Source organism: Tribolium madens, unplaced genomic scaffold, assembly GCF_015345945.1.
Source record: "Tribolium madens isolate multiple individuals breed KSU strain unplaced genomic scaffold, Tmad_KSU_1.1 Scaffold_11;HRSCAF=98;Tcas5.2_LG3b, whole genome shotgun sequence".
Classification (NCBI taxonomy): domain Eukaryota; kingdom Metazoa; phylum Arthropoda; class Insecta; order Coleoptera; family Tenebrionidae; genus Tribolium; species Tribolium madens.
Window position 1 is genome coordinate 2,477,869 of NW_025400975.1, and position 25,347 is coordinate 2,503,215.

General features: G+C 30.3%; 1 protein-coding gene across 4 annotated transcripts in view; it reads right to left on the bottom strand.

Moving 5' to 3' along the window:
• The window catches only part of LOC123015527 (ryanodine receptor), a 64,881-nt gene that overhangs the window by 31,340 nt on the left and 8,194 nt on the right, over positions 1-25,347 (bottom strand). Inside the window, exons 11-34 of one of the 4 annotated variants that reach the window (XM_044415316.1) lie at positions 24,836-25,005; positions 24,658-24,782; positions 24,419-24,610; positions 24,202-24,371; positions 23,964-24,154; positions 23,774-23,914; positions 21,077-21,228; positions 20,888-21,029; positions 20,411-20,830; positions 16,152-16,755; positions 13,159-13,258; positions 12,792-12,990; positions 12,518-12,742; positions 12,327-12,466; positions 10,324-10,464; positions 10,144-10,276; positions 10,059-10,073; positions 9,784-9,949; positions 6,791-6,929; positions 6,588-6,738; positions 3,794-3,968; positions 3,188-3,744; positions 3,000-3,137; positions 50-202 (exon numbers count right to left, since the gene is read on the bottom strand). In XM_044415316.1, the coding sequence (XP_044271251.1) occupies positions 50-202; positions 3,000-3,137; positions 3,188-3,744; positions 3,794-3,968; positions 6,588-6,738; positions 6,791-6,929; positions 9,784-9,949; positions 10,059-10,073; positions 10,144-10,276; positions 10,324-10,464; positions 12,327-12,466; positions 12,518-12,742; positions 12,792-12,990; positions 13,159-13,258; positions 16,152-16,755; positions 20,411-20,830; positions 20,888-21,029; positions 21,077-21,228; positions 23,774-23,914; positions 23,964-24,154; positions 24,202-24,371; positions 24,419-24,610; positions 24,658-24,782; positions 24,836-25,005 (4,739 nt within the window). Of the gene's footprint in view, positions 1-49; positions 203-2,999; positions 3,138-3,187; positions 3,745-3,793; positions 3,969-6,587; positions 6,739-6,790; positions 6,930-9,783; positions 9,950-10,058; positions 10,074-10,143; positions 10,277-10,323; positions 10,465-12,326; positions 12,467-12,517; positions 12,743-12,791; positions 12,991-13,158; positions 13,259-13,330; positions 13,431-16,151; positions 16,756-20,410; positions 20,831-20,887; positions 21,030-21,076; positions 21,229-23,773; positions 23,915-23,963; positions 24,155-24,201; positions 24,372-24,418; positions 24,611-24,657; positions 24,783-24,835; positions 25,006-25,347 lie in introns of all 4 variants that reach the window. The other 3 variants (XM_044415326.1, XM_044415299.1, XM_044415308.1) reach the window with 3 other exon arrangements.

The window sequence follows — 25,347 nt, forward strand, 5'->3', positions numbered from 1 at the left end:
TGGAATTTTACATTTAGAAAGTGTTAAGTTTGGTGGGAATTTTTTTTACAGAAATAGATTTTCATTGGAGCCTCCAATTGGGTCACGATTGTGCACTTGGTTGGTTTCAACAGCTTCGGCCAAAGCTGTCATGACATAGTCTCGGACGATGTCCAAGGGGAAGTAAGGTGAATACAAATTTTTTATGTTTTCAACAGTGTCGCTGAAAATGGGAAGACTTATAAAAACATTTACAAAGTGTTAATTTTGGTGGAGGCGCCGGGTTTCTTATGAAAAAATTTAAAATTCTTCAATTGTACTAAAAAAATTTACTTTTTCTTGTAAATTGTGGCAAAACTGTATTCAACAACGATTTTTTTCATTTGACAGAAAAAAAAAATTAATTAATATTTTTAGTATTCACAATAAACTCAAAGAAACCGATTTTTTTAATACAAATTTTAATTATTTTCATTTTTCTTGTCAAAGAATCTAAGTTGTGTTCTGATTGGTCCGTTTTACATGAAGGCGAAATGATTATTATTAGTCCTTATAATCGGACCAATAAATTAACAAATATGTCCAACCACTCAAATTCAAGATTATGCAAAAACTCAGCTGTTTTAATTCAATTCAAATTTACTTTGAAAAAAACACAAAAATAATTAATTTAAATTAATTTTTCCAATTAGACACGAAAAATTAATGTTAGATAAGGGACGGTTTCGTCAATTTTGTATCCTCCAAAAAAAAAACGCTGATTAAAGTTTTCATATGACTTCAAAACATGATAAAATTAAAATTGTTTCATAAACTTTCTTTGAAAAATCCAAATTTTCGCCCAGTTTAGTACCAAAAAATCGCGAACTTTTGTGCATTGAACAGTATGTTCAATAAAAAAATACTGTTACTAGCAAATTGACAATATTTGAACAACTTGTATAAATGAACGCAGAGATGATGAGTTTCAATTAATTTTTCATTGGGTAATAAAAGTGATAAAAATAAGGACTATATTTTTAAATTTAAAGTTGTCTCTCTCATTGGCTTCGAAAAAACTAATTTAGCAATTTCACATTTTTACTTTTTCTAAAATGTGACAAAACTGTACCTCAAAGGTGTATCCATGTAAAATGTTCCGAGGAGTCGATTGGCGTTGACAATGGTTTTTTTAGACATTTGACAGTAAAGAAAATTAATTAATTAAATTAATTAATGTTTATTCTAGAATCCGATTTTTAAAACAGAAGTTTTAATTATTTTATAATTTCTCTTGTCAAAAAATCGAAGACGTGTTTTGATTGGTTGATTTTTGAAGTCGTAATTGAATGGCTAACGATCGAGCAATGACACTTAACTTTAATGCATTGAATAATTTTTCAGTTTTTATTGGTCTAATAACCGAAAGTGCATGATTCATATTGGCTTTGGAGTTGGCTCCACCTAATTTGCAAAATTAGATCCAATTAAAGTAAGATAACTCATACTCAACGCTGATTTGTTATAATAATTCGATTCAGAATTCACAATTTTTTAATTGGGTAGAATTGGGTTTTTGTCGTATTTTGGCCAATAAGAAATAAAATCCGGTTTGTTCCCACGATAGTGGTAATCCGCCAATAATTAAAAAATGTGTTCAACCAATCAAATTCAAGATTATACAAAGACCTCACCAATTAGCCATAGAAAAACTGTTTTAATTCAATTAAAATTTACTTTGAAAAAGACGCAAAAATAATAAATATAAATTGATTTGCCAATTAGCCATGAAAAATGAAAATTAGATAAGGAGCTATTTCGTCAATTTTGTATCCTCAGTGGGCTCCAAAAAAAAAACGCAAATTAAAGTTTTCATATGACTTCAAAAAATAAAAAAATAAAATTTGTTTCCTAAACTTTCTTTAAAAAATTCAAATTTTTTCCTAGTTTAGTACCGAACAATCGCGAACTTTTGTACATTGAAAAGTGTGTTCTCAGTTGGCGATTACTGTTACTAGAAAATTGGACAATTTGTACAAATTAACGCAGAAACGATGAGTTTAAATTTAATTCTTCACTGGGCAATAAACATTTGAAATTATACATCGTTTTAGTGATAAAAAATAAGCATTATATTTTTGAATTTAAATTTGTTTTTCTCATTGACTTCAAAAAAAGTAATTTTGCAATTTCACACTTTTTATTTTTTTCGTGAATTTTGTAAAATGTGACAAAATTGTAAGTACGTCACAGGTATATTGTATGTCTATGTAAATTTGTTCCGAGGAATCGATTAGCGTCAAGAAAACCTCAAAATTCACAGTTTAGAAGTTTTAGTTGTTTTCGATATTTTTTATTTTATCAGTAATTTTCTCAATAACTATTTATCGTAGAACACTGATCTTTTTTGTATATGTCAAAAAATTAAATTTGCTTTCCAACGGCCCTAAACACAAAAGGCTAGTACCAATAATTCCGCAGTTATTGGCAATAGACCGCTCCGGGTACAGAAAATCGACCACAATTTTGTCAAAAATCTAAAATTTGAAAACTTCCAAATTGATCGAAATGCACTTCAAAGGAACCTAAAGTGCATAAAACACACAAATTTAAAAAAACATGAAATTTTATATGAATAATCTACCTACAGGGTGTTAAAAAAAAGATTGTAAAATATTTCAGGAGAGGAGTATGGACCAAAATAAAAAAAAAATCTTAAGAAACATGCGTCCGCAAAGTAACGGTTTTAGAGATATCGAATGAGGAAATTTTTAAAATCGTTACTAAAAGCTTCTCTTTTTTTGTTTGAAAAGATTGCAAATAAATTGTTTTGGTCCATACTATTACCTTTAACACCCTGTATTAGACTAGAACACAAATAGATGTCTGGGGCGTCGTGGTGTATCGTAAAATATCAAGTAAAAGTTTGTATTTTCGTAAGTTTTAATCCTATTAAAATTTTTGAAATTTATTTCATAAACTTAAGAGTATTTTCCTTTCAAATTTGAAACTAAATATGTGTAAGAAAAACGCATACGTACGTTATATCAGACATTTTCATTTGCGGTTGCACAGACTCCATCATGAGAGCCCTCAAACTATGCCTCATCTCTGCATCTTCATACATTTCTTTCAGTTCTTGACTTAACGGAATAACATATTCATTTTGACAAACCTCCCTGTAACAAAAACAAATCAAACGACCTGAAATTTCACTTAAATAACTCACATCGTAGTCGCAGCTGATTCGATATGAACAGCGATAAGCAAATCATAGAATCCCTGTCTCAAAGGCCCACTCATATACTCCGCTTTGATGGCATACAAAAGCTGTCTCTGATTGACATGTTTGCACAGCACATGAGCGGCTTTATAGTTACTTTGATAACACAAAGCGGCATAAAGAGTCAAAGTATGTGCATGGAAACTCAACAGTTTGTCCATTTCAATCAATTCCAGCACATCAATACAGCGATCTTCTTCAGGAATGTGAAGAGCTAGCATGGAAATAGCATCCTCACACAGCATTGACCAACCCCTTATATCGGACAATTTCAATGCATGAACTTGTAAACTCTGATTGGGCACTCGAGCCCATTGGTGTGGCTTCAAACATTGCACTTTGAGTCTTGGTGGGAATTGGGGGATTACGTGTTTGGCACTATTTTGCAAAACTGCTGCTGAAAGTGGTAGACTTGTGGGTGTACGACCTAATTCGATCTGGAGGATTTCTTTGCTTGTGGCTTCGACGAAAATCGCCGGGAAGAGTTTAGTCTCAGGTTCCATCTAAAGTGTAAACAATGAAGAAGAAAATTGATGATGATGTGAAACATACCCTGAAAATGTAAGATGTTGGCTTGCCTTCACAAGTAAATGTGATAACACCAGTGGCAGCGTCGAGGAAACAACCAATAAACATGCCTTGTGATGCTCCTTTACCTGAAGCATCTTGAGTTACTTGATTGTAGAGCTCGTCGGCGCGTACCATGTAGCAGGCTTGGCGATCAACACTAAAATAATGTATTAAAGAAGGCATTTACTAAGGCAAGTTTTGTGGATCGAGCAGCAAAGCGCGAGTTTTATAAAGAACGAGTTCCCACAAATGACTTATGAAGCAAGTTTTTTTATGCTATTTTTTCTATTTTGGGCGTTTTACGTACTTTTTTAACATAAAAGTTATTTTTTTTAATTTAGGAACTTTTGCCCTAATAAGGTGGTGTTTGGTAATAAATGTCACAAAGTTTGAAAAATTCGATTTTCGAAGTAAATCTCAAATATTTTTCAAAATTAACAATGAATACTGCAAATATTTCATGCACACCACCTGAATCCTGTCTTTTCAAACCCTACATAAACAGATATTTTAAACTTGTACTCCCTCGGTCTGAAAAAAAAATAATACACAGAATATCATTGTGTGAAAATCATTTTTTTTTATCACTCTACAGGGTTTTTTGTAATTGATTAAGGTACTAGGAACATTAGAACAGTATATTAAAGTACAAGTTGCAGAAGCACAAAGTTGAAATTCCGCAACGAGCCGCGTAGCGGCGAGTTGAGGAACAAATGAGTCCTTGAAGAACCTTCTGCAACAAGTGCTTTAAACTATTTTTTCTATTTTGTCGCATTATCATTTTATAAATTAAAACACGAATTTTTTTTCTAGAGAATTTTGCGACGGTTGGCGACATTTATGTAGAATAATTTTAGGCGGCTGTCAAAAATAAAAATAATTCTTATTTTCACATTTGAAAATGAATAATAAAACATTTTTTTAATGTTCCTTGTATCTTATCTTATCTTACTTACTTCTCATTCGAAACTAATTTTTTTCGTTTTGACTTAAATTCCAGCGAAATTTAATAGTTAAAACAAGAAAGGGTTTGAATAAGTAATACTGAACAAACTTATTAGAATGACTTAATAAATTTTCAATTTATAATTGAAAAGTCAAATTAAAGCTTTTTATCTCTTTGCGTAACCAACATGGTTTTAAAACAAATAAAACCTCAAAATAATATTTTCGTGTGCAATAAATTACTAAATACGGACACAAAGTAAAATAAATTAGTTCAAGTCTAATTTTGATTATTGAAATTTAGAATTTGGTGGCCAAAATAACGTCAATTTTGAAATGATTTGGTTATTTTCCGACGAAATCACTTAAAATAAGAGAGTTTTTCACACAAAAACTGTAAATCGTTTGAAACAGATAAAAATAGCAGCAATTTGGATCAAATTTGGTTTGGTTTTGAACGAAATCTCACGAAAAAAAGTTCCTCGCTCAAAAACAAGGTAAATCCCCCATAATAACGTCAATATTATCAAATAAAATGAGTCTTTTAGTCAAAAGCTGGATAAATTGCTCTAAACAGACCAAAATGAGTCCAATTTCAAAAATTGTTTGTGTTTTTTGTCTTAGTTAAACAAAATCGCACGAAATAAATGAGTTTTTCGCTCAAAAACAGACTAAATCTCTTAAAACAGCATCAATTTTAAAATAATTTGGTAATTTTCCAAATTGTTTTGACGAAATTATATAAAATAAGAAAAATTTTTACTCAAAAATGGAGTAAATTGCTCGAAATAGACCAAAATGACTTCAATTTCGATAAAATTTGGTGATTTTTCGTCTTGTATGAATGAAATCTCTCGAAATAACTGAGTTTCTCACTCAGAGAAAGCTAAATCCCTCGAAACAGGCTAAAATAGCTACAATTTTAAAATAATTTTGATATTTTTTGACAAAATTATAAGTAAATAAGATACCTACTTTCTCACTTGACAAAAATAAGGTCAATTTCGATCAAATTTGGTGATTTTTCGTCTAGTTTGAACAAAGTTCAAGTTGAACAAACAAAGAAAAAAAAGTTCCTCGTTCAAAAACATGTCAGATCCCTCAAAAAAGCATCAAATTTATAATAAGTTGGTCATTTTTCGAATTGATTTGACGAAATTTCATGAAATAAGAAAGTTTTTTTACTAAAAATTTTGAATTTTTTTGTCTTGTTTAGGCGAAATCTCACAAAATAAATTAGTTTCTCGTTCAAAAACAAGCTAAATAGTCAAAATAGCATCAATTGTCATCCAATTTAGCTATTTAAAGGCGGTTTTGACAAGACTAAGTAAAAATTGATCAAATGTAGTCATTTTTTGACGAAATTCCATAAAAAAAGAGATTTCTTCACATAAAATCGTTGGAACCGGACAAAAATGAGCCAAATTTCGATCAGATTTAGTACTTCTTCGTGTTGTTTGGACAAAATTTCACAAAATACGTGGGTTACTTGCCCAAAAAAAGCTAAATCCCTCGAAATAGACCAAAATAGCATTCATTTTGTAATAATTTGATTATTTTTGACCAGTTTTGACGAAATTACAAAAAAATACATAAAAACGAGAAAAATAACGTCAATTTCAGTCAAAAGAAATCTCTCAAAACGCCGCTGAAAATCACCATTACCAACCTCTAGAATGTAAATTGTACTAGTCTATTACAACACCCGAATCGGTGTTGAAATGGCTCATTAAAGCATCGATTTTGGTATCGAAATAAGCTTTCTTTCAGACGCAAAATAGAAAAAAAAAACATTCAAACACTCCTCCAAGTGTCACAAATTGCGACTTACCATTCAACCACTCGGTCATAATCGTCGAGGATAACAATCGAGCTTTTCCGCACTTGATTTTGATTGAAATCTTTCGTATGGCGATGGTATTGGGTGGTGACCCATCCCACATACACATGAGTCGGGTCTTGACCCGGGAAAATTCGAACACCTTTAAAAAAATTATTTCGATTTTAAACCACAGAAAGATACAAAGAAGGTACCATAGAAATATTCGTTGATAAGTTTAAGACACTCTCCATCAAACAATTCATCACCAACGGCTTCAACATCGGAAGTATGAGGTACTGAAAGTTGTTTCTGTTGGCCTGTAGCGGCGGTCGGGACTTGCATTAAATCACTCTAAAAAAATAATAAATGTTTATGATTCCCACTTCCCCACTTCTGGTTAATTAAAATTTTGAGAATATACAAAATACAACTAAATTTAATTTCATTCCTGAATTATTATGAACTTTTGAAAAACTACTTAACATTTAGTATTAGAAAACAATAATTTAAAAACAGATCCAATTCAAACTAAGAGGGGTATTCACTATACTTTAAATTCTTCTGGTTATAGGTTTAATTGAAAACACAATAAAACTAAAACTGAAAAACAAATAAAATTATTACTTAAATTAATAGAGAATTTATCTTTGGAATAGATAAATATAAAATTCCATGGAGAGTAATAGATATACAAACATTAAGAGGAAGAAAGACAGAAAAAATTGTTTCGATTTGTCGCTCTATAGTTTGTCTTTCTCTTACTTCAGGAAACCCTATTGACTGCACTGTTTTAACTTATGGAATTTGCAATATTGCCTCAAATTATTGTTATATTGTATACTATTCCTGTTTCGACAAGGTCACTCAGTACGGACTTATTATTATTTTATTACTATTAATATTTAATTTTTTATTTTAATTCTTCTTTTGTGTTAGTCTCTTCTTTTGACGGGTCATAATAAAAATTGTTTGTTTTATTTTGTTGATTTCAGAAAAAAAAACATCTTAGAAGCATACTTTATATCTTTTTTCTGAAGTAAGTGTTTTTACTTTTTGGTTTTAGATCGACGACAGCACACATTTAGCACAAAGACAAATTTGCTCAATTATCGCCTAATCTGTTTGGATGAATCTCAAAAATTTGAAAGATTTGATTGACTTAATTTCGTGTTTGCACCCGTAACCAATCAGATGTAAACATCTTGACGTCATTTCAGGCGAATCGGTTTCTTGAGTAAGGGTGCAAAAAATGGTGTTTGTTTTGCAGCCTTTTACCCCGGAACTGTTACGAAATGATTTTTGGGTCGTTTTTGAGGAAATCATTACAATAACAAGTCAGTCTTAGCCAAGCTCCCGTACGAATCACTTCTCCGAATAAATTATTACTTATTATTTCGTGGTTCAGTGCAAAATTGTGTAGAAATGGGAGCTGTATTATTAGTGCGTGCGTGCGTGCGTGTTGGATATTTTCGGGTGCCTAATAGACATTTATTAGTGCGCGATTTTCAAAATTTCGAGTAATTAGTGAGTGCCAATGGGGAAATGAAGAAGACAATCGTGCTACAAGGGTCCGGTTAAAGGGTAAGTCAATACTGAAAACCTATATTTTTTAAATTTTATTTAATATTTTCAACTGATTTAATAACATTGAAATGATTTTGTATTTCTTTATTTTCAGTAGGTTTCAGTAGCAGAGGCGAATTGCTACAAAGGGTAGCAAAAGAAGATGCCATAAAGTTCAGTACATTTTGTTTTTTTATTTTTTGTTTATTGCAAAGTGAAGTGAACTTGTGATTTTTGAGTGTAATAGTAAGTATTTATTAAATTACGAATGAAAACTAATTGTATTTTAGATAAGATGTATTGTTTCTGAAATTTTATTTTAAATTTTTTATTTTTATTGTAAAGTGAAGTGTGTGAATTTGTCATTTTTGAGTGCAGCAGTAAGGATTAATTAAAGTATGAATAAAAATTAATTGTGTTTTACATAAAAAGTATTATTTCTCAAATTCTTTTTCAAAATTTGTAGAAGACGAGTGCAATTTTATTTTTATAACAATTTTAACCAAGAACTTAAACTTTATTATTAGAGAAACATCGGCAAGAACAAGATTTATGCTTCCATATTTAAGATTTATTATTTAAGAAGATCAATTATGCATTTTCAATGGTAACGTTTATACTATCGTTTAACATTTAAGCTTTACTGTTTCAGATTTAATTTTATTTAAAGTTTCCAACTTTTAACTTTTTACATTAAATGACAAATAATAGTTATTTATTATACAAGACCAACTTTTAACTTTTTACATTAAATGACAAATAATAGTTATTTATTATACAAGACGATAAACAATTTTTATGGTCGTGTATATACAACATTTTTTTCTATAGCAGGACTTAAAATTTAAGAGAAAAAAAAAGATTTGAGCGTATATCGGACGCTTTATTCCACCTCGTGGATGATAAAAATTATAAATTTAAATGAATAAAATAAGTTAAAACATTTTATCTGCCCTTCCTGTTAAAGCGTTACTTTATCTACCCTTGCGGTTAAGGTGCTACTTTATCTACTCAAAAGAGTTGATAAAGAACTAGTTTAACATCTGCAATAAAAAAATTGACAAATTGATAAATTGTCATTACTGACATTAATCACACTTAAAAAGTAAAACTTTTCTTTGAAATAATAAGAATTAATATGAAAGATGCTGCACTCGTCGAAACTGTTAGAGAATATAGTTTATGGATTGTTACGAATCGTCATTAATTTAACAAATGTTTGTATAAAAAACGAGATTTACATCGGTGTATCCATAAATTAAGTATTTTTTGGATAATTTAGAAGTATAAATTCGAAAATTTAATAAAATGTCAAATCCGTTAATTCTTAAATAAAATTGTAAATGATAAATCTTAAATATAGAAGCATAAATCCACCATTAGTATTGTACATACGAATTTAATTTTGTTCAAGACTAAATGGTTAATTTTTGTTTTATTTCAGAAACTCCACTGACCAGTAAGTGCGTGTCGTGTATTTTCGAGTGCTTAATAGACATTTAGTAGTGCGCGATTTAGATAAATTGTATTATTTTTCCAATTCTTTTCAAAATTTGTAGAAGCTACAAAACAATTTAAAAATAAATCTTGAAATTTTTAAATCAAAGCAGTTTAAAAAAAATAAAAAAAGAGTTTTACGTACTTGTGATTGTTTTATTGTTGGACTCCTTGTGAGCATTGACGGGGACACCCCAGCTTGCCGTGTCGGCACCTTAATTCGTTCCTTTTCCCGTTCCGGTGTTTTCGATTTGTCTGCTTTAACAGACTCACCTCCGGGGGAATTCCCGGCTTTCTTTCTCGAGAAAAATCTAAAATAAAAACAGGAGATAAAGTTTGACCTTTGACCATTTACATGCAAACATCGAGTGAAAGCTCCGTGAGTTCTATTCGTTAAATGCTCAACATGTTTATGATTACCTTTGTACAGCAGCACTGCTTAAAAATGCAAAAATGACAATTTAAATTAATTTCGAAAAAATGAAACGCTGAATTTTTGACCCACCTGAAAGGTGATCGTCCTCGTTTTTTCTTTTCATCGGGTTTTTCTTGATTTGCTGGGGCCATGTCATGGTATCTGTTGAGGTTTAATTCGCTAGTGGAGCGATGGACGCCTCTACCAGTGTTTGTGTTCAACACTAGAAAAATTTTATGAGAAGGGATTAAAAAAGGAGAATAATTTTACTGTTGTCTTCAAAACCGTTGACGTTACGGGAAAGTGAGCCTTTTCGAGGTGGTCTAGCAGGCATGCTTTTAGTGGATTTGCCGTGGTGTTTCATCACTTCGTCTGATTCGACAGCGTCTTCAGAATAATTGCGATGTAGGCCTAAAATTTGAAAAACAAAAACTTAATTCCCTAATTGAAAATTCCAAAAATATTCGCACAATGGTGTGACGAAAATTGATTTAGATTTAGAAAAAGTTTAATTAAATCAATGAAACAATTTTTGTTTTCAAAAAAATAAATATGTCAGTAACACGAAAATGTAAATTTTTCTGAAAACCTGGTCAAAACTGTGGTAGTTCTGGAACAAATTTTCAAATTGAAGTTTTATTGATCTGAAGTATAGAAATAACGATTGTATCTAAACCAAGTTTTTCTTATCGAAAATGCAACAAATCTGCAAAAATTTATTCCAATATTTTCAAACTTAAAGGGGAAAATTTGTTTCTCAAAGTTCAAAACTAAAAATTATTTTCCTTTTTCTTAAGTATTACATATGCTGAGCTTTCTAAAATAAATACAATTACAAATTTTTTATTATATTATATATTATTTTTGTCAAAATAAAAAGATTTGAGCTACTTCTAATAGTTTTTTGTTCGACTTGAATCCAGAAATTATTATAAATCACTGTAAGTACTTCATTAAAATAAATGCTTAGATTTCAGTTTACTGCCAAACTAAAGCCCCGTGAGCTATTTCCAATCCAATTTTACTAGATTTTGTAACAAAAATAATTCTAAATCAATGTATCTTAACAAAATAAATGCTTAAATCATAGTTTTCTGAAAAAATAAAGCGATTTGAGCAACTTTTAATAGATTTTTGCTCCATTTTATCCCAGAAATCATTCTAAATCAATGGATTTTGACAAAATAAATGCTTAAATCTTAATTTTCTGCTAAAATAAAGCAATTTGAGCCACTTCTAATAGATTTTTGCTTGCTTTCAAGTCAGAACTCATTCTAAATCAATGTATTTCAACAAAATAATTGCTTAAGTCCCAATTTTCTGCCAAAATAAAGCGATTTCAGCTATTTTCAATCCAATTTTGCTAGATTTTATAACAGAAATCATTCTAAATTAGCCTAATTTAACAAAATAATTGCTTCTTAAAAAGTCATTGTAGGCCAAATGAAGCAATTTGTAATATTTCCAATGGATATGGCTCGATTTTAAGCCAAAAATCAACCTAAATCATATGTATTTCAACAAAATAAATGCTTACATCCTAATTTTTGGCCAAAATAAAGCAATTTGAGTAAACTCCAACCAATCATTCAATCAGAAATTAATCAATCCAATCATTCTAAATCAATGTATTTTAACAAAATAAATGCTTAAATCCTAATTTTCTGCCAAAATAAAACAACGTATTTTATAAAAAATAATTGCCTAAATTCCAATTTTAGGCCAAAATGTGCTCAATTTTAAGCCAGAAATCAACCTGAATCAATGTATTTCAACAAAATAAATGCTTAAATCCTAATTTTCGGCCCAAATAAAGCAATTTGAGCCACTTCTAATAAATTTTTGCTGGATTTCAAGCCAGAATTCGTTCTAAATCAATGTATTTTATAAAAAATATTGCTTAAATTCCAATTTTAGGCCAAAATGTGCTCAATTTTAAGCCAGAAATCAAAATGAATAATGTATTTCTACAAAATAATAAAAAAATAATAATAATGCAATTTGAGCAAATTCCAACCGATTAAAAAAAATGTATTTTAACAAATGCTAAACTGTCCCAATTAATTTCACAAAAATTATACTACTTTATGTACTTACTGAATTAAAAAAAAAACGTTGAAAACATAATTATTATAAAAATTAAAAAAAGCTAAATACTAAAAAAATGGAATTTTTTCCAAAAAAATCAATCTATGAAACAGTATGTCAAAATGCCAAACAGCTTTGAAAATAAATAAATTTAAGAAACGGAAGATAAAAAATGTGAAAATTACCTTTGATGTCACTCATGGAGAATCCACTCTTCATCATCATTTGCTCAATATGTGCTGGAGAAATATTCGACTCGGCTTCAGCCTTGAGTCTATGTTGTCTGATTTTAATTTCTTGCCAACGCCTCATTTTTTCATCTTCACTGTAAATAAAAAAATAACACTTCCACAAATCTCCAATTTTGTCAACTCACGAAATAAAAGTTGAGTGGCAAATAACTGGCAAACTAAGTCTCAAAAACTCCCAATTGGCCTTTTCCATCGTCTCAAACGTGTTGTGACTGATCTTAAGACACGGAGGACTATCTGAACCGGCTAGAATTCTCGTAACGTCAATTTTCGTATCAGGCATATCATCAGTATTTTCAAATATTGGCTGATCTTTAGTGTACCAATAGGTGACAGGTCGTTTCATATTACTAAAAATCACGATTCAACTGTGTGAAAGTTTTTTCTACTGAAACTTACACACAGAATGGCTCGTACCCTTCTTGTAGCCCACACATGGTGAAATACTTTAACTGGGTTACATCTTGTCCGAAGCAAAGTCGAGCTTTCTGACCCACACCTAGAGTAAAAGCTGGGACAAAATTGTCCCCTTGTACATCAGCGAAGGTGGTTTCGCCACCCAACGCGTCCATTAACAATTCACCATTTAGTGAAAAACCTAAAATTCGTTAGTTTTATTTTTGTTAATTTCTTTTGATTAAAATATAAGTTTGATTAGTAATAAAACTAGCGGAAGAAAAAAGCTGCTATTTTCCAATAAAGTGGCTTAATAAAAAAACAACTAAAGTTATCTAAGAAGCGAAAATGGCTTTAATAGTTTTCTTACTAATTGTATGATCGATTAGGTCAAGGAATACGCCAACTACGTCCCCAACTTGCCACTGTTTTCCGAAAGACTCGGCCGAATTGCTATACACTTTTTCTTCCTAATAAAACGACGGTGAGTTGAGTTAGAAACATATAAGTGACTTCACAGAATCAAATTGCAGAAAACTTACTAATTATACCATCGATAAGATCAATAAAACAGCCTACAACATCGCCGACTATGTATTTGATACCGAACGTTTCGCTGGTACCACCGTGCATTTTTTTCATCTGTTTCGTGAAAAATAAGCAAAAATGGAAAAAACGTACATACATTTCATTAGTTACAAAAATACTTTTTTTAATTCGGGAAACTTTTTATTTTTTTAGTTTTTCATTTTACAATTTGCAAATATTATTTNCAGGGACACCCTGTAGAATAAACGTAATACCATCACCTAAAATAAAATTAACTTCAAAGGTTTTATTTTGAAAATGTTTTAACGCAAACTAATTTATTTTTTTTATTTTTTTATTATTCTTTTATAAGATAAACTCGTTTCATGTGTTTTAAACAAAAAATAGCCATACTAATATGGCTACCTAAGTGAAAATGTGTATAAAAAAAAATTCTAGAAGTTTGTCAGCTAAAAATTGAACCTTTAAACTATTTTAAATTATTATCCTGGTGTAATACGAATTTTTCGAAAAAGAATATAAGACTTATTTTTTCTATTCCAAAAACAAATTGCAAATACTACAAATTTTATGTCCTTCTCGTACCTTAAATATTAAAAATAATTCTATAAAAAAGATACTAACAACATTGAAATATGAGCATGAAGTTATAAAATGAGGTAAGAGAGAAAAAGGGGTACTTATACGTATTTACTTGAATTATATACTGAATTTTCGAAAATTGTTGACAATTTTCACTTTTAACGTAACTTAGCTTTTTAGTATAAAAAATCAAACATAGGAAGATTCACATCTATTTTCGATAAGTTTAATTATGTTGAAAGAATTTATTAATTACTTAATGAGATGATATTTTTGTTTCTAATTCAAAACAATACGACAGGCTTTAGCTGTACAAATTTTTAGAGTTTAATCGAAATTGCTAGAGACTATTTGGGATTGTTAAAATTATCGTCGGATTGTTTGGAATTATTTTTGAATTCTAGAATTCTTTTTGAAATTATCGGAGATAATTTTTCTTTTAAAACTTCCGTTGAATTTCTTAGAACTATCGGAATTAATTTGCAATCATTAGAATTAATCTGAAAACAAAGAAATTACAACGAATTATTAGAATTACTATAGAATTTTGGTAATTTTTTTTGACATTGCAATTATCTATACAATTTTTTAAGTTAACGGCCCCTCGAGTCAATGCAAGTAAGGAGCGAGTTAAAATTTCTAAAAAGGTTACCTACGTTTTTCTAATTAAAAGATTATTTTTTAATTTAAGTGGACAATTGTTAGAATAATTTTTAAATTATTATTTATTTTCAAATTTCATTCTACAAATATTAATTAGTTTGTGATTTTTTTGCAGAATTCTTCTTTAATTCCTGTAAAAATATTAACTGAGTATATTTCGGTAGTTGCATATTATTTACGTAAAAAAATTAAAATAATAATAAATGTCAAAATATAACCAACTATTGTCACAGGTCCCAAAAACTAATTAATAAGGAGTAGTAATTTATGCAAAAATTGCAAAAAACACTGCGGTTCTGCCATTTTTTTGTGATTATGAAAGAAAGAAAACACTCGGCCAAATTGTTTGATCATTTGGCTTCATGAGGCCTTACCTACCTTGTTTTGTAATTTGCGATTTATAAAACTCAAAATAACAACTTTTTTTCACTATTTTTTCTAAAAATTCTCTAAAATCTTCAAGACATTTTCGAAAAATAATTTCTGGACAGTAAAACAGTATAAGGGGAGCCTTTTTATACAACGCGATTCAAAAGTATCGGACCATCTCTTGAGTGGTGATAAGAAACATCCAACTAAGTTAAAAGTTCCCATGACAAAAAAATGTTTGAGTCTTCTTTCACGAGATATAGGTCTTCAAAGATAAGATTTTGGCTGTTCAGATTATACAGGATGTTCCGCCTAAACCCCACATTAGAACTGTTGGGAGTTCTAACAGTGATATTTATCTAAAACTTTGATTATAGCCATAATCGTTTAGGTCCTGCTTTTCGTTAGCCTTTCCCATACCGAAGTTTAACCGTTTTCGAAATATTTAAACCTTTTTGGATTTAAATCTTTCTATTCAAAAATCTATAACTCTGCCATTTTTTTATTTTGTTGAAACCGTATTTGGGTATATTCTTTTGATGTATTTATAATTAGAAAGATAATTAACAAACCGCCAAAATGTAAGGTTACGTTTAGGAAACTTCCAAAACTTCTAATGTGGGGTTTAGCCGGAACAACCTGTATATTTTTGAAATTAATTAGCAAAAACGACAGATCTTGCAACATTGTTGAAAAAAAATCACCAATTTGTGTTTCATCGTGTACAAAACATTTAACAAATAAGCAAATTCAACAATAAATTAAATCCGTCAACATCGGAAACAACATGATAATACAGAAATTGACAGTTCTGTTTTTTCTCAAAAAAGAATTGAAAAAAATCTGAATTCATTTTGATGCTTAGCTGAAAATCTTTTATCACCATTCGAGAATTGGTGCGACACTTTTGAACCACTTTGTATATATAATCTACCTAGATATAAAAAAAACAGAGAGTACCTAATAAAGAAACTTATCATAGCGAAGATCCCTTAAAAAACAATGCTTTTGTTAACTCCTTGAAATGAAACAGCAGTTTTCAGGCTACTTTTAGGAAAAATTTGAACTAATAAAAAACTTTCTACATTCTTGTCTCGTGTTTTGAATGGCAGCTTTGAAATGCCAATCGGAAATTTTCATAATATCCCAAAGAGAAAATTACAAGTCACATTTTTTTGCACTTTCGGGAAAAAGACTTACATTGTATCCATCAAAGGCCCACGTATTCTCATCCGACCCCAACATACACCCCGGCGCACAATCAGCCTTGGCCCATCCAACTCTCATCGGTCCTGCTGTAAGAATCTCAAACTCAAAATACCATTTCCCCGAACTGACCGCATAAGTTTTCTCAGCTCTGTAAGTCCTGAATATGGCTTGTCTCGACCTACTAGCTTCAGCCAATAAGGCTTCATGTTGTTCACCAGTGGGCGGATCCAAATTATATCCATATACAAGCAAAGTACGAACTGTCTCAGATGCTGTATCCCTATTGGCTTTCTTGATGGCATCATCAACTTTGATGTAAGGCACGAGATGTGGACTTCGGAACATGTCAGGATCCTCATTGAGTCCATAAGTCCAACCTTGTTGGATCCTCTCTTTCGCCCAAAGATTATGAGTATTTTCGGCCAATTGGTCAACGAGTTCTTCCAGTTTTGGGGTCAGGGTTATCGCACTTAGGTCAAGAGGGGCCGGCTTATAGCCGTTTGATTGCATGAAAGGTTCGTTTGGAAGCCGGACTGTTTTAATCCGTGATGGGGGCTTATCCATAGTTATGTGATAACCAAGGGCTATGATTGTTCTAAAATACATAAATTTGAAAAATGAAACGAAAAATTGTTTTTTCACTACTAGCTGTACAAGATATTATTTAGTTTGTGAGAGGTTGTGAAGTTGTTTTTCTCTCCTAGTAGTCAATAATCGTTTTCATTATAGACCAAGGGATATAATGTATTAGAGGTGGGTAAATGGGGATGTTAGAGGGTATTACATTGATATACAAATATTTCTAGAATACCGGGTGCGGCATCCGTTACGCCCAGAAAGAAAATCCCCACTTCTAACTAAATAAAATTGTTGAATTTTTTTACCCTTACCTGGGCATTAGTAAGGTACATTCTCTAATTTTTTGGTAATTTTTCATTCACAAACAAAGCCAAAAAAAAATAAAAAGTAATTTTCTCCCAAAAAATTTAATTCTAATTTTTATACTGACCTACGCAGATTCACTTCCTACAATTGTTTACAAAATCACCAATTAGATTTTGAATTAAACGCAATTTTCCATCTTAACTTTGAAAATAATTTTTATTTATGACCTGCTACTTGTGCCATCGTAAATTTAGGTGACAATGGAGAACTGCAATTGGGGTAAGATTACAAGGTTTACAACAAAAAGACCCTTCAAAGCGGTCAAATACCAGTAAATGATTCTTTTGTTGGCAAATTATACCATTTTGTCATAAATCACGGGTCTGGTTTGTGTTTAAATAAAAAAAGCGATTATTTGGCTAACCAAGTCAAAATTTGAAATTGTGATATCAAAGTTACAGGTACAGATTCATTTAGTGTAAAAACTTTATAGGTAAATTAACAGAAAGTATTCATAAAACACACAAAACTGTTACGGACTCATTTATTATCAAAAAAAATTAGAAAAATCTCAAATTTACACCCTATCAATAATTAGTTAGGTATATGAAATATCGCCAGTTTTAATTAATTAGAAGTCGCGATTTATCAATGGGCGTAACCGATGCCGCACCCGGTATTATTATTGAAAACTATTACCATCACAAGTACTAACGGAAGTATTTAGAGATGAATGCAAAATCTAATAAAAAATCTTCAATTTCCTCATTAAAAACATGAGAATAACCCCAACTTTAATGCTTCTGTCTATGTCAAAACTCTCAAAAACACTTTTTCCCTTATCTTTACAGTTTCTTTGTTATTTTAATAAATATATCATATTACAAAGTTAGAAAATTCCTTTAATAGTTGTAGAAATACAAAAATGAAATAACCTCATTTATGATCAGAATAAAATAATATTTATAGTTTAAGTTAATAATACGGAGAACTATATACTAAGACGAAAAGCGTTACAAAATTGTTCGATTTTTTGGACCCAAAAAGTAATACGGTGGAGTAAAAATGAGGGCGGTTAGAGCGTTTTACCAGTTTCAAATCGTTTTAAATTAATTTAAATTCAACCAGTTTACTAATTGCTTGGAAAAATTTGCTAAAATGTTGAGCTTTACATTCTTAATAAGCTGTGAAAAACGAATGACTAAATTTTTCACGAGAAATATGTGAAAAAAATATTTAAAATTTAAAATCTGTGCCCCGTTTCATGTTTTTCAAAATGCTGCGAATAGGGTTGAAGATGCAAGAAAAAGGTAAGAAAGAAAGTTGTAGAGAAAAAAATTTTCTAGTAGAAAGTCCACAAGACCATACCTCTATCTTAACAGTTTAGGCCTCAAAGACGTTCAAAGCCGCTCAAGCGACGGACTCGTTTCATTTTTAGTGATTTAGACCCTTATTCTTTAACTCTGAACGATATTGTTAGTGAACGATTTTCGTTGGTAAACGAATTTTCGTATTCTGTAATAAACTACTTTCGTTGACTACCGATAATTTCGTTAAAATTTGTCGTTGACGAACGAGAGCTCAATCGGTTGTCGTTGACTCAATGAATTAATATTTTGGTGATTTATGAGTTTTTATGTTTTTATGGGTCATATTTTGGATTATTTTCTCGTAGAATTGAAAAGAAAGTAATTATTGCTTTATTATTATATTGTTGATTTTTCTATTATAAAAATTTAAAACATACTCGTATTCATTTTACATAAATGTACGTATGTATGTACAAGCAGCTAATAAAAAAATTAAAAGCCGCTAACAATCCTTTTAATACGTTTGAATAATTATTTTGAAGGGTGTTTAGATTTACAAGAACTCTAGCACATGATTTTTTTTCTTAAAATTCAAGTTTTTTTTGAAAAATGGACAATGTATCACTAGTACATCACCCATAGTCCAAGTTAGGTAGTTAATGGAGTGTGTGGTTGAAACTCATCTTCTTGTCTTTTGCAGGACCACCGCAAGTATTAAATTTATTATTGATTTTTATAGAGCAATGGGTTTCTCAAATGTAGCTCAAATTGTTGAATCGTTGTTTAAGATTTCTTCTTCTTTTTGTCGATACAAACCCTTTCAAACTTTAATAAACTTACATTGTGACATTAATGACCTTTTTGAATAAATACTAAAGAATGAAAAACATTGACTTTTTGTTTATGAGAAAATGTGAAAGATTGTTCCCTTAACGATAAGGTTTCGGAATACGAAATTCAAACATGTCGTTACTACATTCGTTGAAACCCATTCATTCATTAACGAAATCGTTCACGAACGAAAAATTAGAGAATAAGTGCCAGAGGAACACTTTAAAGCAATTTAAACCTAAACCATTGAAGATAGAAATATGGTCTCGGGAATTTTTTGGAGCAAATTTTATTCTCTACACTTTTGTTTCTTACGCTTTTTTTTTTATCTTGAACCGTATTAGCAGCGTTCTCAAAAATATTGGGCGGAACGCAAACTGATACTTGTTTATAATTTAATTTTAATACTGTTTACGATATTTTTGAGAACGGTTGAAGATACAATAAAGTGTAGGGAACAAAGTTGTAGAGAATTAAATTTCCTACACAAAAGTCTGAAAGACCATATCTCTATCTTCAACTGTTTAGGTTTAAATTAATTTTCTGTCTCTTGACCACCGGTTAAAATGACACGTATTCGTCACTTGAGCGTCTTCAGGACCTAAACCATTAACTCTCGCGGACTTTTTTCTTGAAAATTCTATTCTTCACAACTTTCTTTTTTATATTTTTCTTGTATCTTTAATCGTATTCGCAGTATTTTCAAAAATACAAATTGCTAAATGTTTGAAATTTTTTAAATATACTTTTCAACAAAATTTTTGCATTGCCTTTATCTCTTATTATTGAGAATTTAATGTTTTATCGGTCTATATTTTTTTATTTGCGCTTTGCTCATTGTAATGTAAATGAAACCATTTTTTTATTTCTTTGCTCTTAAAACTTAAACGGGAAAGGAACAACTGCGCTATCTCGCCTCACTAACCGAACTATCGAAAACGGGGACGTTTTGTTTTACATCGTGTCGTATCCTAGTCTTTAGGTATCCGTATGTAATTAATTACTGTAAATTACGACATGTTATGTCTGAGTCAACTTGTCCATTAAGTAGGGTTATATTTTCACCGTTGTATTTCTGGATAATAAATGTGCTAGTAGTGAAAAAAATATCATATAAAACACGTAGAGAAGCTTTTTATAGCCTCGCATTTATTATTAAATAAACAGCTCGGCTATAAAAAACTCTTCTCTACCTTGTCATATAATATATTATTTGTTACTTACTTCAAGGTTTGAACGGCCAATTGCGAGTCGTATTTTTTCTCAGCTGGTGGTAATTTATCGAAAGGCACCAAACAGGGGTGAATGTGTCTCAAGTCGTCCCTGTACTCCCCCCATTGCCAGCCAGCTTCGATCTTGTTCATTGCCCACATTTCGTGGATATTTTCCGCTAATTTGTCCCGAATTGACTCAACATAACTCGCTAAACTAACCATGGACGTGTCTACGGGGTTAGGTACAAAAGCTGTGTCGTCTTCAACAGTCAAAGGACCAGCAATGACATTTTTGTTCATGTTACCGAAGTAAAAACAGGGTTCAAGGTTTAGGATTTGTTGAGGGAGCAGACTTTCAACTAGTGGTGAAAATTCCTCCGGAGGGATATATTTTAAACGGCCGTGATCACCACCTAGTAGAAATCGACAACTAAAAAAATATACAACATTAGATTAGTGGGAGAATAATAATTAATTAATTAATTACCTAAGTTTCGACGAACAACTAATGACAGGGAAAAACATTCCGTCCAAGTTGAAATTTCGAAAACTTCCTTTAATTGGCACACCATTGAATGTAAAAGTAATGATTGGAACAGTTAAATCTAAGGCACAGCCAACCACGTCGCCTAAAATTTTTCCTTTTTATTTGTGACACAAAAATGGGGAACCTTACTTTTCTTAATAAATGGTGTCGTGAAAGTGGTGACGACTTGGGTTGAGCGTCCTCCTGACCAGAGATAAACACCATCGAAGCCATAAGAGTATAAATCGTCGCCTACGCCATTACCGCCCCATTTTTCACCACCCCCAGGGTACGGCACATATCTTCAAAAACGAATTTTTTCACAAAATAAACCACCTTTCAAAATCCCAACTTAGAGAATGAAAAAAAACTCAACTTAATAACTTGTTTGACATGGCAAAGGTGCCCAAAATTTTGACAAAAATCGAAAAAATTAAAAACTTTTAGAGGTTTAGAATTCACATGAAAATGTATAATGGCGTGAAATAAATTTTTGAAAAATTTTATGGCTGAATGAGAGAGCAGAGACAAAGCTCAAACCCCAGTCAAAGCAAGCAACAATTTTTCTCTATTTCAAATAAATGTTAAAAAAACCTCACTTTAGATTTTTGTAATTTTTATCCTAACAACTAAAGAAAAAATGACAACAAGTCAAAATGATCTATTGAACTATATGAAAAAATATATGTATACTGCTGGCATTATTGTATCGAAAAATCGACGCCAAAAATACATTTCAATCATAACGACAATAAAGTGTGGTTTATATTGTTATTTTTTAAATTGACATAAATTTAATATCCAGAATTCCGTAATTGTACAACAAAAGACCAAAAAATATAAAAATTTTAAAATTAACCTAAAGACACTTCTATCGAGTTCAAGAAACTTAAAAAACGCATAAAACGTTGAAAAGAAACGCGAAAAATATATTTTTTTTTAATTATTAGAACAGAGATACTGACCGGGGCGAGGTGGCGCAGCGGTCAAAACAGCAGTTTTTCTCTAATTTAAATTCAATAACAATTCAAATAAATGTTAAAAGTGGAGCATAAAAGCTTTAAAACATACTATATACAGGGTGATTTTTAAAAAACCGCATTTTCATTTGTGTTTTTTTTAAACATTTTTTCCATGCTCCCGGTATCTTATCTTACTTAAATTTTTTCTCTGGGGCGCGAGTTCTGACACACCCTATATTTTAGGCTATATTCAACTTTCTAGTTTTAAATAGGGACCCAATTTTTTTTTCAAAATTTGGAAGATGTTAGTTTTCATGGTACAAATATGCAATATGTTCTACTTTTACTAAAAATTATTGTTTAAAAAAAATTATTTAAAGTTGAAAACAAAATTATAAAATTTACTTGCACGGTGTTAATAAAAAAATTGACGTTAGCAATAATCTTATTAGAATAACAACAAAATAAATTAAAAACACTAAATTATATGTTTTTTTGATTTGTTATAGGTAATTATTCGTGTCTTCTTATTAAAAACTTGAAAAAATATTGGCAATATTTTCTTTCAGTTGCTGCTTTTTAACATTACAATAATGGCTTCAAAATTTAGTTTGTTAATTAAAATTGGTGGCATTTTTTCCAAAGCACTCTTCGCAAAAACGCTTTTTTAATTTTGATCAGCATGTAAAATTTGATCATATCGTGTGATACATCGTTGTAATCAGGAACAAAAAGACTTTTCAAAAATACAGAAATCTAATATGGCGTCCATAAGAAAATCTAAAGTTGAGTGTTGTAACTCTGACATCAAGAGCGCCTTGGAAAATACGACGACAGATTTAGATTCCTTGTAAGAAAGTGCCTTAAGAAAATTACAAGTTTACGTTTTTTTCCAATAATTCAAAAACTAAATATGCCACATTAAATTTTCTTTCAGATTATTGTTCAGCATAAAAATGTGCAACTTTTCCCAAATTTAACATACCTCGTATCTCTTATAATAACTGAGATCCCCATGGTGGAGCTCGAAAAACGAACACCCTGTATACTACATATATTTTAGGCTATATTCAACTTTATAATTTTAAATAGAGACCCATTTTTTTTCAAAATTTAGGAGATATTAGTTTTCTTGGTACAAAAATGTACAAGATGTTCTACTTTTACTAAAATTATTGTTTAAAAAAAAATATCAAAGTTAAAAAAAATAATAACAGTTAATAAAATCTAGTTGCATGGCGTCAATAAAAAAATTAACATTAGCAATAACTTTATTAGAAGCAAACAATACAAATAAATAACAATAAAATAAATTAAAAACAGTAAATTATATGTTTTTTTGATTTGTTATAGGTAATTATTCGTGTCATTTCTTATTAAACATTTGAAATATTTTCTTTCATTTGCTGCTTTTTGACATTACAATAATGGCATTGTCTTAGTTGTCATAGTGCAATTAGATTTTATTAACTTTTATTATTTTTTTTAACTTTATTAAATTTTTTAAACAATAATTTTTAGTAGAAGCGATACCTTCCAAATTATGACGAAAAGAATATGTGTTTCAATTTAAAATTAACAAGTTGAATATATTATATATTAAAACCCATTTAATTAATTTTTTTAATATTTGAAATCGGGACATAATTAAAAATTTTACTGGGCCTGCCGTTTTCTATAAATCACCCAGGATAAGAACAGTAGTGTAAAATATTTGTATAAATCAACAAAAGGTACTTACCTTTTATTTTATTTTACTTAAAATAAAGTATAAAGAAAAAATAAGTGTGACCACATGAAATGTATAATAAAAATGAAGAAATAAATAACAAAAAACTAATTTATCTTATGTTAAAAAATTGTTAAAAATGCAAATTTTACTCACCCTTTGGAGTTGGCCCACCCAATCCTCAGATGAGGCATCATGTGAGTGGTTTGTTCTATGTGATCTACAGTAACTTCAAAATACCATTTTTGATAAATTGCGCTACCTTCAACTCTACCCACAAAAATATTTGGTCTTACACTACAACAAATTACAATTGAAAAAACAAAATAATCCAATAAAATCGTACCTTGCTACATGATCTACTAATTGAGTTTGTAAAAGTAAATTTTTTCCAGGAAGAAGATAATCACAGATATTGTTTTGTGAGCTACGCACTGCGACACCATTACCAACACAAAGTGAGCAAAGTACGTCCAAAACCTTCGGATCTCTCCCATGTTTCTCGAGAAGAGAAATTATTACTTTAATATGTTCGTCCTTAAATTACTTTGATTTATAAAAATTTGACTAGATACAAAACCAACCCTCATCATATTTAAAGCTTCCGGTGAATCAATAAGCACACAATGGAGCACATCCAACATTCCAGTACCTTCGCTGGAAGCTTGGGAACCCAAGCGGGAAAAAAGCCAATTCAAGCGGTTCGAATTGGCAAATTGAGCACAATTTGTGTGATTCCCCTTGATAATCGCAGCTAAAATATCAACAATAAAAAAATTACCAACAAAAATAAATAATTACCGAGCAATTGGTACAAATAACCGGAAATCATTTCCCAGTTTTGATCACCAGCAAGTCCGGCTAAAAAGCCTTGAGACGTTATCACATTGATTTTATCTATGGCTTCTAGAATTAAATTCAAAATGCCTTCTTCCTGAAACAGGTCTTGTCTGTTTCTCAAGGCCCTAAACCTATTTTGCTTCTCCTCGTGTTCTAAATTAAAATTTGTTAATATTTGAACCAAAAACAAACACAATTACCCATGTCATCCTCGGGTTGGGCAAAATAATTGATTAAATCTTCAAGACACATGACCATTTCGTTTAAATTCACTGCTAAAAAGAATACTGAATGGCGACGGTTCATTTGGAGGGTTTCTAGTCCACTATAAAGTAAATTTGTTCGTAAAAAAGTGATTTTTTTGGGGTAGAATTGTACTTAATGAATTGGGTAAAAAGGGAACTACATTTACGAATGACTCGAGCAGTTCTGGATTCTTCTTCTTGACTCCTACTGAAATCTAAACCATCGTCCATTTTGCCTTCTTCGTGGAGGATGGCCTGTTTTTCTTCCACTTTACCCACACCTTTTTTCTTGGTCTCATATGACTAAGAAATAATTATCAATGATAATTAAAAAAATATTTTAAAAATTTTTAATTTAGTAAAGTCCTAAAATAAAAAAATATCCACAAAATCTCCTGAAATCATCTCCATGCACAGAGTGTCTCAGAAATGATATTTTCTAACGTTTAAAGTTAAATATTTTTCAGTTATCAGATATTTAGAATGCAAGAACATTCAATTATTCATTTCACTTTTTAAAAACTTTTTTCTTCAAATTGTTAGAAAAAATGTTTCATTAATTTAGTACAAGTTATACGTCACTGTTTCTCAAAATTTTTGATTTTTATTTCAATTACTTAAGAACATTATCACAAGATTAACATC